At 46.9% G+C, this 19,308-nt stretch overlaps 1 protein-coding gene across 5 annotated transcripts in view; it reads right to left on the reverse strand.

The window, feature by feature from the left end:
• mapkbp1 (mitogen-activated protein kinase binding protein 1) overlaps positions 1-18,947 on the reverse strand; it is a 35,245-nt gene extending 16,298 nt beyond the window's left edge. For 2 of the 5 annotated variants that reach the window (XM_030718808.1, XM_030718807.1), the window contains exons 1-13: positions 18,598-18,947; positions 15,892-15,983; positions 5,350-5,412; positions 5,177-5,234; positions 4,922-5,092; positions 4,698-4,835; positions 4,431-4,613; positions 4,210-4,227; positions 3,436-3,596; positions 2,758-2,956; positions 1,909-2,055; positions 1,630-1,835; positions 1,460-1,551 (exon numbers count right to left, since the gene is read on the reverse strand). In XM_030718808.1, coding sequence (XP_030574668.1) covers positions 1,460-1,551; positions 1,630-1,835; positions 1,909-2,055; positions 2,758-2,956; positions 3,436-3,596; positions 4,210-4,227; positions 4,431-4,613; positions 4,698-4,835; positions 4,922-5,092; positions 5,177-5,234; positions 5,350-5,412; positions 15,892-15,983; positions 18,598-18,714 — 1,645 coding nt within the window. In that variant the 5' untranslated portion in view covers positions 18,715-18,947. Of the gene's footprint in view, positions 1-1,459; positions 1,552-1,629; positions 1,836-1,908; positions 2,056-2,757; positions 2,957-3,435; positions 3,597-4,209; positions 4,228-4,430; positions 4,614-4,697; positions 4,836-4,921; positions 5,093-5,176; positions 5,235-5,349; positions 5,413-15,891; positions 15,984-16,600; positions 16,618-18,597 lie in introns of those variants that run through there. The other 3 variants (XM_030718811.1, XM_030718809.1, XM_030718810.1) reach the window with 2 other exon arrangements.
• Between the last annotated feature and the right edge of the window lie 361 nt (positions 18,948-19,308).

Below are 19,308 nucleotides of genomic sequence, written 5' to 3' on the forward strand. Positions count from 1 at the left end.
CTGCCTCACAGTGTGGCCAACAAAAAGCTCTGCAGAAGGTCATCTGCACTGCCTGGAGACTGCCCCCCGCCGGGCCCCAGCTCCAGATGCTGCTGGCCACCGAAAACTGAGACCACCAGACTCGAGGTTGTCAGCACTCTGTGAGCATTAAAACCAAAGAGTCGCAGTGCACTCACGGTAACTCTCACTGTGTTTATGCTGGTGTTCATGGTGTTTAAATTCTTTTGTTTAAACGGCCCCGCCTCTCAGAGCTGCCGACTGCTCCAATCAGCTGACTGTTCCTGGATGTGCCAAGGACATCGTGGCGGGTCGGGAGGGCGGGGCTTTTGGCGTGGCAGCTCCCAAATTGTGGAACTTGTTGCTGTTGCACATTGGACAAGCCTCTTCACCGGCCATTTTTAAATCTGCTCTTCAGACCCACCTCTTCTGCTTGGCTTTTGACCCAGTTTGAGATGCTGATTTCAGTTTTCATTCTATTGTTTGTATTTCATTGATTTATTTATCCTTTTTTTGTGTTGTAATTTTAATTATTTTATTTTCTCTTATTCTGATGTATATTTATTCCTGTGTTCAGCACTTTGGTCAGCTTTGGCTGCTGTTTTTAAAGGACTTCATTAGTAAAGCTAGTGTTGCTGTGTATGTCACATGGCAGTGACTGTGATTGTGCAGGACTTGCTGCCTCCGGCACTTTGCGGCACAGTTACCTCTTTTATTGTGTGTAAAAGGTTTTAATTTTGAAAGGATGTAACTCTACTGCACTGAGCAGGAGTGGCACTCCTCATTGTGTTATATTCTGAATGCAGTGACAATGCAGGCTTTCTATTTTATTCAATTATATAGATGATGACTTTATTTGCAGTGGTCACTGGCAAACATCAGCGAGTCCCAGCCTGACAAATATTTGATTATAATCAGCTGTGGGTCAGATATGCAAACACCATGTTCACAGTTCCTGAAATCCAGCAACAAATACAAAAATGGAAACCAACCACCTCCAGAGCAAGTCAGCTGCAGGGACGGTGACCTTTAACCCCGACTATCCCTAAGCCATTGCAGCCTGGATATGAGCAAAGATCTCGGTTGAATCCGGTCCTTCGGAGTTACTCTGTAGTGACCTCTCTCTGAAAAACTGAAATTACCTAATGTGGTGGAAGCCTTGCAGAGATGAAAGGTGAGATGTTTAAGGATTACCTGGACTTTGCCCAGGCATGGACTTTTCAATGATGCTATAGGCGGACAGAGACTAGATATTTCCTGGTGTGGGTCGCACATCAGGAAGTGGTTTTTTGTTATTTAGAGCTGTGATGCAAATGGTTTCAGTACCAAGGTCATCACCTCCATCTGTTTTTCTTTAAGTAACTTTGTTATTTTATTGGTTTGGAATATTCAGATCTGTCAGGAATTTTCTCCTGCTCTGCTTAATGGTGTGTTTCCACACTGATCCGGGATAGTTTCTCACCTGTATCTGGTTTGGAGAACTCGAGGCAGAGGATGTCCGAGTCGTGAGCCTGAACATTCAGGATCTCCTCCATGCTGTCCAGATTATGGATCCTGAAACACACAAAGGTCACACAAATGTCGCACAAACACACACAAAGTCTTTGTGATGACCTGCTCACCGCCACTCACCTGAGGACCCCCATGCGGTCTCCAGAAGCCAGGTGATGTCCATCAGGGCTGACTCTCAGGGTCCTAATGCCCACTCTGCTCTGGTCCACCTGCTGCCCCTCTGGCCCCGATGACCCCGCCTTCTCTGTGCCCGCAGCGATGGTGACGCTCTCTGTGTCCAGGAGGCCGGTTATATTCTCATCCACATAAATCACCTTCTGCAGGTCCTGTGGGGTCAGAGGTCAGAGGTCAGTATAGTACAGCTGTAGGTGTATGATGCACAAGTGTGTGCTGTCCTACATGGCTCAGGATGTTTCTGTGGAGGCCGCTGTTCCCGTCAATGTTCCACAGTCGGATGGTGTTATCTGAAGAGCAGGACAGGAAGGAGCCACGGGGAAGACACATTTTCCCTCCTTCTCCTTTTCCTTCTCCTCCCTCTGGGTACACCTGCAGGAGACACACCAAGACAATGACAGGTGAGACACAGGAGTTAAGAGGCTTTATAAAGATATGGAGACAGGTTACTGGCAATAAAAAATTCAAACTCTGAATCTGATCCTGCTGTAAAAGGACTGGCTGAGGGGTGGAGGAGGCACAGCTGGCTCACCTCAAAGGACAGGGGTGTACAGTACACCTGTACCTGTTCTTGTCTTCCTCCCAGATTCTGGGTTTAACAGCGCCTGGCTGCGTGAACGTTTAACATGTTGAGTCCTGTGAGAACCAACAGCTCTGTGACCTTTAACCTGTCAGGAATGTGTGAGGGAGGCCAGCCTGCATTGTGTTTGTGATTTATGCACACTGCTTTGTTTTAACATCCGACCACAAACACACTCACATCAGTTCGTCAGAGACATAATTTATATCCCAGGACCTTAACTATAGCCTGAGTCCTAAAATCAGGTCTGGCATGAGAACTGGATAAAATGCCCCAACTTTGCAAAACATCCTCAAAATGTAGATTACAAATTCATCCTCACAAACACAGATACAAGTACACATACATCCATCATACACTGACTTACACAAGTTCAGATTAAACTTAACTAAACCTTAATCTAGCTTTAAACATAGAATTCACCTAATGGGGTCTTGTTTCCCCCACAGTCTCACTACATGATGCCAAAACATAAGTAAAACCAGCATACTGACCTCCAGGCTCCACACACAGGAGGAGTGATAGAGGGCAGAGTAGAGTTTTCCTGCCCTACGGGGGTCACGGAGGTCGCGGATGTCCCAAACATACACACTATGGTCATTGTAGACACAGGACAGCCAGCGATTGGTTGAGTCATAGGTCACTGCCACGGTGTCCGGGTAACGTGACTCTGGCCTGCAGCAGAACAGCTGACTGAGGAGGAGGAGAAAGAGGAAGAACTGGGTGAAAAAAGAGAGCTCCTGCGTCTGTGGTTTCTATGGAAAGTGTTTCCATGTCCAGTGGTTGGCTGAGCTCAGAGAGAAAACCAGATGGATGAACTGGGTTTTAAATAAAGTTCTGCAGACTGGCAACATGTGACCACTGACATAGACACACAAGTTCACCAGCTCAATTCAGGCTAAACTTGGGCTGTAGTGTTCTTAGTGAGGGCTAAAATGAGCTAAAAGTGGGTTATAGTAAAATAATGTGGGCTAAAATGAGTTAAAAGTGGGCTAAAACTAGCTAAAAGTGGTTTCGAATGAGTTAAAAGTGGACCATAATGAGTTAAAAGTGGGTTGTATTGGGTTAAAAATGTGCGATAATGAGGTAAAAGTGGGCCATAAGGGCTAAAAGTGGATTAATGGGGCAACATATGGTAGGTGACAGTAAAATAAATTACAGCTACGTGTTACCTGGCTTCCACCATACTGGCAACATCAACACCAAGGCAGTGTGGGCGGGGCAGAGTGCACAGGAAGTGCAGGTTGATGGGGCTGAAGGCTCGAACCGTCCCATCAGAACAACCGCAGAAGATGAACTCCTCAGTGACAGACAGACAGGTGGCCTGAGACGTCTGAGGACACATGGACAGGTGAGGTGAACACGAGGAGGCAAGAACGTCCACCTCCACCTGAGCTATGTCAGCCAGGATGATGAATGCAGTGATACTGTAGTGCCGATACTGTAGTACTGCAGTACTACTGCAGCAGTACAGGACACACTGCTGTGATGGGTCCTTTGTGAGAAAGTGCAGGGTGGATGTGGTGATAACATCTTTCAGCCCATCAGGTGGAGAGTGATGTGGTTTGAAATCGACCAGTTAGGGTGAGATGAAGGAAGTGGGTGTGTCTGAGTTGGTAAGTTCAGCCAATGAGGACAGAGCTCTCTGGTATGTTCAGTCTTATTTATGGTTTTCTTTCTTTCCTCACTTCTTTCGGCATTCAGCCGTCAAAGCATGTGTCTAAGATTCTGCAAGGATCAATGCTGAATGAGAACAGTGATTAATGGTGATGTCAGAGTCAGCTGCTCTGGTGGGAGGAGTCTGAATTTGTCTGGAACACCCTATGATTGAGGATGGAGCTTGAAATGAAAGAAATTTGATTAAACGCATCTGATTGGTGGGAGTGTGTATGTGATGTATGCATGGTGGTCTGAGGTGACTGAGTCCAGATGAGACGGTGACTTACAGCAGCAGAGTCGACTCTCTGCGCAGGAAGTGGAGGAGGAAGCGGAGGAGGAAGCAGAGGAGCTCCACATTAGAGCAGAAACAGTGAGATCATGTGAGCAGCAGCTGGATCAGCGCCCAGCTGTGCAGCTGTTGCTCAAACATCTGACAAACATCTGACAAACATCTGCGTAGCATCGAGAAACCCTCTGAGACGCCCACTATCAGACTGCTCGCACTCACCCGTAGCTCCACCCACTTGTCGAGGAGCCGCCGGTCGTTGAACTCGCACAGCAGGCCGGAGGAGGTGATGCAGAAGGTAGAAGAGGCCTGTCTGCCCCGCCCACATGCCACATCGCTGAAGAAGTTATTCCTGAGCTCCCCAAGCAGCCCTGAACGCCCCAACAGAGGGACAGTGGCGTTCACCTAGACACACACAGAAACCATCAATAACTACACAGGAAGTTCTGGCTAACAGCTGATTGTCTCGTGAGTGGCCGATGTGGGAACCTTGCAGGTCTTGGCGTGGTCCAGGTACCAGAACTTGACGTGACGATTTCCAGCGGTAACGAAGTAGGAGTTGTCATCTGAGAAGGAGACGGCGGTCACTTTACTGGACACCTTATTGGATGCGACGACAATGTTTTTCTGAAACAAACAAACAGCAGCAGGTGAACACAGTGATGTTTTTACAGGTAGCATCACTCAGGTGGACTCAGCCATGCCTCCATCACCTTCCAGTTCCACACATTGACCACCATGTCATGCTGGTAGCCCACGCTGACAATGAATTTCCCATTTGGAGAGAACGCCACGCAGGCGATGCCATATTTATGTTCCTGCAGCTCGGACACCTGAACACGCTCCGACACCTCCCAGACCCGAACCGCTGGCATGTGACCGCTCTGAGGAAGATGATGAGAAGGAAGAACATCAACACAGCGCTGAGTCACCAGGTGAACATCTGATTCCTGCTGCCTTACACTCACCTCTCCTGTGACCACATATTTCCCGTCTGGAGAAAACGCCAACGTGGTGATCGCCTTCCTGGTACCAGACACAGGAAATGGGTCTTTACGATCAATAAATCTCAAGTTTGATTCAATGTTTTCCTCACAGGAGCAGACAGGAAGTGTGATCTGATTGGCTGGTGGAATCTTACCTGGAGCTGTTGAAGATGTGATGCTGTTTGTTCTTCCGTGGGTTCAGCAGCACAACGACACACCTGCAATCATATGGCAAGATCACATGATCAAAACACTCATTTATAGGAAGTGAGAAAGTTGCCTGGTTTTCAAAATAAAAATGCTGGGTTGGTTATCCTTGAACAGGATGCATTAAAATCTCACTTTTTCAAAATAAAGGCTTGTTATCAATGTTTTAATTCTGTGAAATTTTCTAAATAAAAGCCCCTACTTAATTTTAGAAAATGAACAGGATGCTCAGCAGTGCCAGATTTTCAAAATAAAAACCTCCCAAGTTTCTGGCTTACACCCTTTCTGCCAACATATTTATGTCCAACCTTTTATCAGCAAGCCACAAAACGAGTCCAGCAGGAGCAACAATCCCACCGCAACTTCCCCAGAAGCAGCAACTTTTCTAGTTTCAGTAATAAATCCAGGTCCTGCATCGGGACATGGATCACAGACCTGAAAGAACAGAATTCTGGGAGATTCAGAAAGCTCAAAATAACAAGCAACAGAGCTGTTATTCCAAATACATGAATAGCACCACTGCGACCTGTGAACCAAACCTGCTCTGTGGCCCAGGCTATAAATAGGTTTATTCTGCTGTAGAAAGAATGCCCCCCCCCGATGTGCTGATGGACAGCACTGTCATGGTCAGTGAGTTCGGAGCAGACTTTGAGGTGAGGTGGAAACCCCTGGGCAGGTGTTTCCTCTCTGTGAGTTTCTCAGACCCTTCTTTGATCTGTGTCACTCAGCATTTCCAAAATAAAGCTGCTCACTCGTGAAACCGACTTCCACCCGGCAGTATTCTTTTGGTCAATGTTAAATAATAACTTTAATAACTTTATCTGTACAGAAAGCGATTCTCAATTTGAATAAAAGCCTCACATTAAAGATAAGTACATTAAAGATACAGACACATTATCAACCATACGGTCATACATTCATTACCACACACACACGTCCATACACACAAATAGTTGTAAACTGAGCTTAAGGGAGAAAGATTAGGGAATGTGAACCTATAAAAATGTGTTTTCAGCAGTTGTTTGAAACCAATCACAGACTCAGCTGACCTGATTGGCTGAGGAAGACTGTTCCAAAGTTTGGGCGCCACCACCTCAAAAGCACGAACGCCTCTGTTTTTAAAATCAGAGCGTGGGACAGTTAGAAGACCCTGGTTAGAGGATCAGAGAGGCCGGCTGTAGTCAGAAGGTCTCAGTAGCTCTGATATATAAGCAGGGGCCTGTTCACGTAGAGCTTTATATGTAAATAACAGGATTTTAAAGGGGGCTCTGAATTTCAGTGGGAGCCAGTGAAGTGCAGCAAGAATAGGGGCGATATGTGAACGGCGGACAGTTTTTGTTAGCAGCCTTGCTGCTGCGTCCTGCACCAGTTGGAGATGGACTGTGGAGGACTGAGACATGCACATGAAAAGTGAGTTACAATAATTAAGGCAAGAGAAGAGTTCCAGATGACTGAAATGACAATAAGGATTTGATCTTTGCAATATTTCTAAACAAGAGTGGATGAGCTTTGAGATGTGAGATTCAAAATTCAGGTGTTGGTCAAAGACCAAGGTCCTTCGCAGCTGATTTGATGTTATTGGTGAGGGACTGATGCACCGACTGACCTTCCTTAGAGAGGTCGGTAGATTACTTTGCAGCAGTCTGGATATTCACACTGAATTTTGAAGCACAGTAAAATGAACTGGGACTAAACAGAGGCTTATAAACCACAAAATAAATAATAAATGAGTCTTTATGGTCCCTCCCCCTGCAGCTCTCTCTTTGAGCAGCTCTACAAATCGAGACCTGCTCAGAAAAATCCACACACTTTGCTGGGAGTGGTTTACTGAATGGTTGCCTGTAAAAAGCAACCTTAATTATTCTCTCCTCAATAAAACCCACTCTGCCCATCCAAACATGGACATGAGAGCAGCTCTTCATGGAGCAAAGGAAGGAATTCATCTCTTGTTTTCTGATCTTCTGTCTGTGTTCCCCAAAGAAAACAACTTTTGTCTCTGTGGTTTGTGCTCAGGACACACCTGTACTCACAGCTGTGCGAACAAGCCTCTGTTCAGGCTGACGCGGTCAGCGCTGCTTCTGATTGGCCCTTTTGAGAGCCGATTTACTGCATGTGGAGTAACAGTAATGTGATATCAGGCCTACAGACTGTTTACCTGCCTCTGGTTTGGATCCAGTGCTCCTCTGAAGCCTGTTTGGTGTCTGACAGCATCTTCAGATTGCGTTCCTGCTAGTATGAGGTAGTTCTTATTTCATACTGCCGCTCTCTGAAGCTCGCAGACAGGAAGCTTTCAGCATGGTTTCTACTTAAAGTACTTTACTGTTTAGGCAGCGGCTCGTCTGCACTGCTCGTTAGATCAGATTTGTCTATTTTTATGGCTCACAAATGCTGTAATAAGAGCTGCAGATGGCATCTGATGTTCATGCTGATCTTTATCAATATTGATCAATACAAAAACACACGAAAGTCAGTAGAAGCCTGGTTCTGCTGGAGGTTTCCTCCTGTTAAAAGGGAGTTTTTCCTTTCCACTGTCACCAAGTGCTTGCTTATAGGAGGTCATCTGATTGTTGGGTTTTCTCTGTAATATCAAGGGCCTTAAGGTGACTGACGTTGTGGTTTGACACTATATAAATAAAACTGAACTGAACTGAAGACAGAATCCGTGTGTGTGAGAATGAGATGGAGACAGGCGGAAAGGTGAAGATGCAAGGAGAAGAGAAGGTGGATGAGTTTCAATACCTGGGGTCAACCATCCAAAGCAATGGACAGTGCATAAGAGAGGTGAAGAAGACAGTGCAGGCAGGGTGGAGTGGGTGGGTGGGTGAGTGAAAGGGAAGGTTTACGGGATGGTAGTGAGACCTACTGTGATAGATGGTTTGAAGACTGTGGCTCTGACAAAAAGACAGGAGGCCAAGCTGGCAGAGCTGAAGATGCTCAGATCTTCACTGGGAGTAAGCAGGATGGACAGGATTAGAAATGAGTCCATCAGAGGGACAGCTCAGAGTCAGAGAGGCTGAGATGGTTTGGACATGCGCAGTGGAGGGAGGGTGGATGTACTGAAGATGGAGTTGCCAGGCAGGACGAAAAGAGGAAGACCTCACTGGAGGTTCGTTGATGGCGTGAAGGAGAACATGAAGAGGGCTGGAGTGAAAGAGGAGGATGCTGGGATAGGGGGAGATAGAGGCTGATGATCTGCTGTGACGCCCCCTGAAGAAAGCAGCACGGAGATCATATTTTTGGAGCGCAGATGTGCCTCAAGCAGGATTCAGACGAGTTTTGACTTGTTACCCACGAACACATACCCTTGTGTGCATGCGCGCGCGCACACACACACACACACACACACACACACACACACAGACCATGTGTAAACACACTCCACTCTAAATGTTCAGACACACTGAGCTCTGAATGAAACATGGTGAATGTGGTCACAGACATGCAGTCACACTGAAGAGTGCTCAGTTCTTCTGGAGGACAGTGAAGGCAGCGTGGACCTGCAGGTTCTAGTTTCCAAAACACATCCTGACCTCCTGACCCCCCCTCCTTCTGTATAAACAGAGCAGCTCTTTATGAGCGTCTGCTTGGGGCCTCAGTGTGTCCGAGCTGAACCTTCAGAAGCAGCTCAGACCAGCACAGAACCAGGTCCTGCTGGTCCCAGAGCTTAAGGATCAGACTCGGGTCTCTGAGGAATCAGAAGGCCACAGATAGCACAGCCCTGTATTAAAACACTATAAAAAACTTCTGCTGTGGTAAGAGAGACCCTGTCGGGATGAGGATCACACTTTTAAAGAAACTCAAAGCCCACCTTCTCTGCCACCTCTGGTGATGGTGGCAAAGAGGACTCTGGACAAACTACTGGACATTATGGATGATGCCAGTCACCCTCTGCACAGCCTGGTCAGACTGCTCCTTCCCAAATGTAGGACTAACAGACTGAAAAACTCCTTTGTCCCTCACACCATCAGACTGTACAACTCCTCTTTTTTTTTTTTTTTTTTTGGGGGGGGGGTGCAATAACAAGGTTATCTGCTACAGATTTTATATGTACCTTTCTACCTTGTTTTATCATTTATTTATTCATGCGTTTGTTTATTTGTGACTTCTGCTGTGTTTGTGTCACTTTTTATCTGTAAAAGGTGAAACTGGATCTTTAATTTCCCTGACGGAATCTTCCTAAAGGGATTAATAAAATCTAATCTAATCTAATCTAATCTAATCTAATCTAGGCTTTTCCAAACAGGTGACAAGTATCCATAAAAAAAAGGTTAATCCTGAAAAGGCCACTGGGGACCTGGTGGATGTTAGCAGGACAAACAGACACAGTGAAACCCACAGAGAGCTACAGAGCATGTGCAGACCAGCTGTCCTGACCACAGTGACCATCAGCAAGCTGTAACGCAGAGCCAGGAGAGGTTTCCATCTTCACTCAGCTGAGCCACAAGAGCTGCGCACACGCACGCGCACGCACACACGCACACACGCACACACACACACACACGGATAGCATTAGGATATCCAGATACACCTGAGCAACACCTGCTTCCACATGAAAAATGTTTGTGTTTGCTCCTTTAATCTGCTGCAGATTCACTCTGCAGGCTTCACAGCTGATTAGACACACACACACACACACACAGCCAGATGACTCACACAGGGATTATGTGTGTGTATGTGTGTGTGTGTAGATAAACACACCGTGCTGCTGACTGTTCGTCTGGAAGCCGCTGAATCAGCACCCAATTATATTCTTCCTCACCAACACACACGCACGCATGCACGCACGCACGCACACGCACACACACACACACACACACACACACACACACACACACACACACACACACGACTGTCCAGAAAGTAAGAGAGGGTGGATCAAGAGATAAAGGCACAGTTATACCTCAGTGAGGTTCCCGTGGGGGTGTAGTTCTCAGTGTGACCTGATGGTGGCAGTGTTGGACTCTAGGATGCAGAAGAGTGTCTCTTTAGTTTATCGTCACAGAAGTGCAAAGCTGGCTCAGAGCAGGCTCTCCAATGGTGGGTTTATTGATGGCGGAGGAAGAGGAAGTTTTCGTAGCCTTTCGTCTGTCACAGCTGCTCGCTGTGGTGGCGTGACCTCGCTCACATACAGCGGCGAATGATTGGTTTTAATGGACGTATGTGGACAGAACGTGTGCCTGGTTCTTTAACACAAGCTGTAGAAAGCAGGTGATGAAGCAAAGATCCGTGAGATGCTTTTAGTTCCCATGACTGAAGAATAAAAGTCTGTGATGGAGGAGATTCAAGATGGCCGAAACATTCAGACCAACATCAGCTCTGTATGACGGACCTCTGTTTCCTACCTGAACGCCGTGTGCCCGCTGAGCCAAGCTGGATTCTTCTTCATTATCTAGAGGAGGTTGAACATACCTGTGCTGTTCGTCTGAACTTCCTGTCAATTCGAACCTTTCATCTTTACAATCGCTCCGTGGGGGATGGGGTGGGCGGAGCTTCATGCTGTAAGGACACCTCATGCCACACGCAGGTTTCTCACAGCATGACATCATGAAAACTCATCAGCTGATTCTGTGGACCCGTGGGATCAGTGGGAGCACTGTGGGACTGCTCAGGTTCCGGAGGCGTGTCTCTCTGAGGGTAGTTTCACAAACTTGAACTCAGCTCAGGTTCATGAGCTTCCTGCAGGCAGAACAAACAGCTCCTCATGAAGGAAACATCAGGTCCAGTTCGGCCTGCGAAGGGTTAAAGGAGCCATCACAGGACGAAGGCCCCACACTGCAGCATGTGTGTGTGTGTGTGTGTGTGTATACGCGCTCAGGTGCAGCCTGTACTGAGACCACTGAGCCTCAACCACATCTGCAATGCAGCAGCAGGAGGAGGCAGCGGAGGAGGAGGAGGCTCGTCTTTGTCTTTTACACATTCGCTGTTCGGTACAGCAGCACATGTACTTCCTGTGACTTCACATTTTACTCTCAATAAAACAGCTTCAAACCCGCTCATTCTAACTCTTTTCATGTCTTCAAAATCAAAATATTCACTTTAAAACAACACGAACCAAAGAGCTTTGATCAAACAGTTACTCAGCGGAGAAACTAAAGAAAACCCAATGAAGGAGCTCAATGAGTAAAAAAATCTAATCAAATACAATAAAATGTTTTCACTCAGTAAAGCAGCTCAGTCGAATCAAATCAAATAGAAAGGAAAGCGTAAATGCAGAAAGAAGCAGAGTGAGGGTGTAATCTGACTCCAGACACAAGAGGACAGATGTTTCTCTGCTGGACAGCTGTGAGGCACTCCTCAACAGACTGAGGAAGAGGAGCAGAGGACGGTGACGGGAGCCTGAGGACCCTAACCCCGAGCCACGTTTCCCTACTGCTGCACGACCACTACGTTACTGCAGTATATTGTGCGGTACATGCAGTACTGTGGCCGCAGAGAATGTGACTCACTGTAAGGTCTTCTTCTTTTCTGGCAACGTGTCACCCTCCCGTCTTTGTGCTCTTTATCTCTCACACACATTAGCCTACATTCACGAGGCCACTCCACTGACCCACTTCCCCTCACTTCAGCGTCTCTCTGCGTTTAAAGCGGCGTCTTTTCACCCGTAAACTGAAGGCTCGACACAAACGGACCAACTGCCCCCTCCAGTGCCTGCAGCTGATTGGACGGCTCCGACAGGATGAAAAACCTGGAAGCTGGACGGTTTCCACAGCTCGCCCGCTGACATTCCCATCATTCCTCTGGGCTCCAACTCATCACAGATCTTCAGCAGTGTGTGAGCGTGAGGGGAGGCCTGACCTCTGACCTGATATGAGCTCATGTTTTCCTTAAAACGGTACATTTTCTCAGTTTAAACATCTGATCTGTTTTCTCTGTTCTTCTGTTAATAAAATATGAGATTTGCAGATTGCTGAGTTCGGTTTTTATCTGATTCGTTCAGCGTCTCAGCGTTTCTGAAGTGGATTTATATGTTTTTTGTTGTAGTACCTTAAACTCTGTCTTAAAGACAAACTCTTCACAGATCCTTTAAAATGCCCTCAGACCTCCCTGGAAGGATTTCCAGTCTTTTCCAGGAGTCCTCCAGGTGGGTGTTACCTGGTCAGGTATAAATCCTGGCTCCTGATGGACTGCCGCGGCTGCTGCCACTGTAAACACACGCTGCCTTTAATCTGATAATCGGCCACAGCCTGCTGATTTACATTCGTGCTCCTTGTTAATCTCCTGAGTGACGTTTTACTGAAGCTCCACTTCAACGTGAATCATTACCTAATGCCTCCTCTGCTCCTGATGCTCACGCAACAGTGTGCCCCATTACATCAGCACCTTCAGGCTTCACACTGCACGTCACTGTAACAGCTCTCGGCCAATTTCAGTGCCTTTTAGTTTCGTGAGCTACGACACACCTGAGCTCCTTCAGTCTGAACCCCACAGATTGTTCCCTTCAGACATTTCAGCCTATTCTATCTGCGCTTTTTGGCACTCGCATTCACACTCATATCCTTTCCATTATCACACACTTCCACTCCTTTTCATGTGCATCAGCTCATTTCACACTGCCACTGCTTTCACACTTCAAATATTCTCAGATCTTTAGCTTCAGCAGACACCTCAGGTTCTCAGGCCTCGTTTACACAAGAACGTTTTCAGTGGAAACGGTGTTGTTTTAACATTTTTGTTTTCGAAGAGTAACTTGATCAGACAGTTCTGAACCTCTGACGAACACCCCCCCCTTGGCTGGGACGTTTGGCCAGGTTAGGAGACAGCTGAAGAAACTACACCAGAGGAAGGCTGCAGGCTTGATGGCATCAGCGCCGAGGTTCTGACAACCTGCGCAAGCCGGCTGTGATCCTGAGTCTCACTCACCGCCTGCTTGAGGATTTATGCTTCAGTGTGAAATCTACACCATAGCCTACACCGTAGCCTGATGTTAGATTCAACTCACTGTCATTGTGCGCACAAGGCACACAACGAAATGATCGTTCCAGATCACTCATCCAGAGACGAGCATCTGTGGTCATACAGCCAGAGACCGGCGCTACCGTTAGGCAATGTGGTTTAAGTGTCTCCAAGGACACAATGCAGCGCAGGGACAGGGGCCTACACACTCCCCAGAAAATTTTTTTTTTTTCCATTTTTGGCCACAGCAGCTTTTTGTGACAGTGGAGAGAGACAGGAAATGGGGGAAGGATACAGGGAAATCGGCGCTGGGCCAGGACGCGAACCCGCGCCGCCTGCACCGCAATGCGGCGTGTGTATGTGGTCGCCGGCTTCACCACTAAGCCACCCAGGCGCCCCCCTCCCCAGAAATTTAACTACAACCATCCGATTGGCCTGTTCAGCACCATCGATTTCTCCCATGTATTTACAGCTACTTTTTCACTGCGGTCTTTGACTTTATCAGTGAGTGATAAAATCATAATCTCAGCATAGGGAATAATAATCATAGCATCAACATAAGGACTCACAAATATTAGCAAACTCCTTTAGGAATTTGCTAATATTCCTCCAGGAATATTGGCAAATATTATACATTAGCAAATATAATATTTGTGTAACAAAAAGAAGTGGAAAAAACTAAAAGGACAAACATGTTTGCACCCTAAACAAACTGACCACAGCAAAGAGGACCCAGGAGGGAAAAAGTCCCAGCATTTTATTTGTTTCTACTGGCCCATATAAAATATATAAAATACATATAAAAACTCTAGGACACAACCGCACGGTGATTAACATGTCACGCACCAGCACGAGTATAAATGCGACAGCAACGTAAGCTACTTCTGCAGTTTACATCGTAGCTCTGCAAAGACTCACCACAGAAGTCCGAATCAGGAGACGATACCAGCGGAAAACATCTTGTCTGGATGCTGTACTGACAAAGTCGACTCCATCAGAGTTTAACCTGTTAACTAGCAGCACCAAAAACACCTGAAAAAGTATACCCAAATTAAATCAGCTGCTGTTCTGTGAATTTCAAGCTCACCGTTACATACATATTTATATCTAAACGGCATATAATACGAAGACTAGCTGAGAATAAAAAGTTACACTTCCTATAATCGTCTTCTGTGAGTAACAGGGGTTCGTTTGGGGGATTCTGCAGCCGTAAAACCAGTTGAATCAGCGATGAAGTGCTCTAATCAATAATAATCCACTCCCATTAGCTATTTAGTGACTTCATTGAATAAATATAGCCTGTTTTTGACATATTCTGACAATCCGTTGGTGAGAAAAAGTATTGTAAACACTGTTTACGCACGACGGCGCACAGTCTCTGACTTCTTGCTCAGTTGTACGCATGGAGGATGCACTGATTGTGCAGGGAGTTTGTGGATTCATGTGAAAGCAAACCTCAAAGTGCCATATACCCACATGTCAGGAATTTTATTGGCTATACATCTGTGGTTTTAGATTTTGGGTCAGAGCTGACCAGTCAGAACGATTGTAGAACATTTGGGGCATGTGACGTTATGTGACGCTCTCTGGTTATTATTGGCTCTGGAAAACCCATTCCTTAACATGGCTGGCTGAATGAGGTGTCAATCCAATTGGGAAGGTCTAGCCTGCCACGTAATGGTGGACTGTAGTGTTATTGTGACGGTATGAGGCTGCAAATTCAGAAGCACGACAAACGTCCAGTGGGCAGTACACTGCGAGTTAACCATCGACTCCCTCACATCACACAGTGAAGGTGCAGGCCCACCTGAGAACACAGGTGAAAAAAAATCTGGTGACCCTCTGCATACAAGTCTGAGTGGATGATGTACAATAACAGCTGCACGGTGAGGATCACCTCTGACTTCACGTACATTTAACACGATGCAGCTGCTGATGAGAGAACCTACAGGAACTGTCAGTAAACACCTTCACCTGACGGACAGGTATGTGAGACTGAGCAGTGCTCTGTGTGATTAGACGATGTGCAGTACAGGAGCTCCACAGGGGACTGGGCTGTCTCCATTCCTGTTCACTTCGTACACCTCAGACTTTATGAGGTTCGGGTCATCCCACCTATAGCTCCTGCAGTGGGTGAATAAATTATTGATCAGCAAGAAGGGATGAGCAGGCTCTATTTCCTGGGGAAGATCAGATCCTTCAGTGTTTGCAGCAAAATGCTGGAGATCTTCTACCATTCAGCTGTGGTCTGCTGTAGGAGCAGCATTAGAGCTGAAGACACAAAGAGCCTAAAGAAAGATCAGCTCTGTGATTGGCTGTAAACTGGACACTATGGTGGACAAACTGCTCCTCATCATTGATCATCCTGACCGCCGTCCACACCGCTCAGACTGATTCAGCTCCAATGACGGAGATACCGGAGAGCCGCAACCCTCTGTAACACATCTGTCTGCAGAGCAGCTTCTCACTGATATAATCCTTCATCATCATTCTTATCAAACCTTTTTCATATATAAATAAACATCTCAAGTCTTTTAATGACCGACTACTTTGGCTGCTTTCGCCGTTCTCCCATCAGCCCCCAGTGTGTTTCTCACCCTGCAGGATAAGCCACCAGTCCACTTCGGGGGTCGCAGGCCAGCGCTCGGTTCCCTGAAGCTGTGATTCCCAGAACCTTCTCCAAGGTCACCTGGAGAGCAAAGGTCAGAGATCAGAATATGACAGATTATTATTAGCAGCTTAACTCCTATAAATGTGCTGATATTTCCTTCAAAGGGTTCCAAACTAAAAATGAGGTGGGTCAGTGAAAGCAACGCGATCTGCTGTCTCTTCAGACTCTGCAGGATCTTCCTGATCTAAACTACAGCTCCCATGATGCTTCCATGCTTTAGGAAATGTAAACAGACCTGCAGTCTAAGAGTTTTGCTGTTTCCAGCCTGTTTCTGTTCACATTCAATCAGCTGAACTCTGTGTACAGCTCATCTCACTGAATCATTAGTGATCAGATTATTGATCACTGATTACTAAGAAGCTGAAGCACTGAAAATGTGATTCTCAGGCAGCTTCTGAGTAGGTTTCTCTCTGGTCTCTGAGCACATTCCTAGAAGTTTCTTCTGATGAGCATCAGAGATTTCCTCAGGAAGTTTTAGTCACTCTGAATCAATCCAATTTTTTACGTGTGTCAGTTCAGCTCTGACTGGGAGGAAGAGGAGGGCCACTCTGAACTTACAGAGCAGTGTTTGTTTTAGCCTCCTCCCTGATCTGAGTCACACACACACACACACACACACACACACACACACTTACTTCAGCCTCCATGCTGCCAGAACATGCCCTGCTGGATTCTGGAGTCGAAGTGCTGCTCAGTTTGACTGCTCTACAGCTAAACGCTAAGCTAACAGCAGCAAAAAGCCCTGTTTGTGTGTGTGTGTCTGTGTGTCCTCCTCACATGACTCCCCTCCCTCTGCACCAAACTCTATTTAAGATTTCACAGTTTTTGTCCCTCTGAGCTCCATGTGAACATTTTCTTCCAAACCATCCAATCAGATTAAGGGAAACCACAAGGATGACTCATCAGCTGAGTCTGCAGGACGTCGCTCACCAAGCAGTAAATGAGTGACCTGCCGTATCTCCAACACCTTCAGGAATCCCACTGATCAGACCAAACACTTCCTGGTGTGAACAAGTGTCACTTACACACTGCTGAAGCTATCAGCTAATTGTGTAAACAAATACAAGAAATCTGACGATAACCCTGATTCCTGATAATTGAACCTTCAATGAGCCAGTAGGTGGATGAACTATGACCTTTTAAATGACCATTTCTGTCATTGCTCAGTCTGTTCCTGCAGGTTGGTTTTTACAGACTCCGGGTCAGTTCACTTAAACAGAGTCAGCTTTTGTCCTCGGGCGAGCAGTGAGGAGGGGGGCATCCACACAAAGCGCTTTCTCTTCCTGCCTCCAAACAGAGATCCACGAGAAACTGCTCAGAAACACAGACGGCTCTGAAGCTGCCGTCAAAGGCATGAAGAGCTCACAGACAGGAAACGATCACATCAAAGTGACCTAAATAAAACCAGAGCTGTCCATCAGTTCGAGCTGACCAGCCATGTTTCTGCTTCTGAATTAATGCATAAATATACTTCATCCAGCTGCAGTCATGCCTTTCTCCTACCATTTATATGCTCCTCACCCTTATCTGTGCTCATATGCTTTTGCACTTTTGGTTTTCCATTTATTGCCATCAACCTGCAGGAACTGCAGAAAAAAGATGTGCTAGATTTAGCCATACAACACACAAAAAAGGCCTTATACACCTGACTTTAACCTGAACCCCCAAACCAGGTCTGAACCCACTAACAGGGCTGAAAATGTCTGCACAGGGTGGAGACGACCCCACGTTACAGCTATGTCCCCACAGAACAGGTATGTCACTGCTGAGTCTCAGCTCACATTTCAGTGATTACCTTGTGGGGACTTTGCTGTTTGTCCCCATAAAGACACTGAGTTCCCACAACAAGAGGAAAACAGGTCGGGCGAGTCCTGGTAAGTCAGCAGAAACATAAAGGACTGTGGCAGCTGAAGCTCCTGACAGATGGAGACCCGTGCAGGGGACAAACAGACTGGACAGATGGGCCCTCGCCATGAGCGTCTGTGTCAGCTGAGTCCAGGACCACAGCCAGGATCAGACCTGCTGAGGCCATCCTGGTTCAAAGATCAGCTGACATCTGCAAACTAAGTCTCATTTTACTGGCTTTAAAATACTTCAGTGAGCATCTCACATAAATGCTGTCAGGACAGTTTGATGCAAGAAGGCACTTTCATACAGCGAGCAGTTCATATACAGATGAGGAGGCACTTTGAACTAAAGGCAGCTCAGTGAGAACAAAGTGTAGAAAGAGTGGCTCTGTTTGGCACAAAATGAGGACACTTACAGGAAACAAAGATAAAAGGCATTTATGAGGACATTTATTCTGGCTCTCAGGTGTTCAGAAGACCATCAGAGTAGAGCTCATCAATGAGGGTCCTCATGTTTCACACAAACCTGTTCGGATGTGTGTTTAGTGCCGATAAGCAACAATCAGAAAATAATATGCTGAAATCTTAAAAATATACATTTAAAATTTAATGAAATAAAAAGAAGGCAGTAAATGTAAAATAAATTATATAGATACATTCTAAAAATAATTTAAATGTTAAACCCGTAAAACCTGAACCATTAGACTCTAGTAGACGTTAGTAGAAGCACAATAGACTCCGCGCGCGTATGCATGCGAGAGTGTGTGTGTATGCGGCGCGCGCACCTTGTCGCTGAGGTCGCGCGTGTGCCGCGCGGCGCCGCTCCGCCGCAGTTTGATGGACGGGGAGCGCAGCAGGTTTCTGATGCGGCTGCGGATCGTCCCGCTGCCGTCCGCGGCCATCGCGTCGTTAGCTGCCGGCTAGCTGCGTCTCTCAGCGGCTGCAGACTCTCTCCGTCGCCCGCTGCTGTGCCGCCGCCGCAGTCATGCCATCTGAGAGCCAGGCCAAGCTGGGCCACAGGGTTCCGTTCGCTTGGTCCTGGTCCTGGTTCTGGGCTGTTCCGGGCCGCCGCCGCTCCGCATCTTATTCCTGCGGCGCAGCGAGGAACCGCGAGCGCCGCGACGTCGTCACGACCGGGACCGGACTGAGCCGAGCGGTGACCCGTCAATTCCGCACGCGACACCCGCGCGTCCGGTTGGGCATTTCACAATAAAACTGAGGGGTTTAACCCTTTAGACACACTGTCCGGTCAGTGTGTTTTAGTTATTTTTTCGCTACAGTAATCGGTTAAAATCGGGACTAATTATCTCTAATACTTATGGATGTGAAACTTGTATTTGAAAGATAAAATGTTTCCGAGCCAGGACATGCTTTTACTTTAACAATTACTCACTTTCCGGTGTGGTGCGTGTGACGCCTTTGACGCATCCTCACGCACAGCGCGGAGCGGCAGTGCCCCCCAGCGCAGAGAACGCTAACTGCAGTTTCTTTTTTTG

This window comes from Archocentrus centrarchus, chromosome 22 (assembly GCF_007364275.1).
Source record: "Archocentrus centrarchus isolate MPI-CPG fArcCen1 chromosome 22, fArcCen1, whole genome shotgun sequence".
Taxonomy (NCBI): Eukaryota; Metazoa; Chordata; class Actinopteri; order Cichliformes; family Cichlidae; genus Archocentrus; species Archocentrus centrarchus.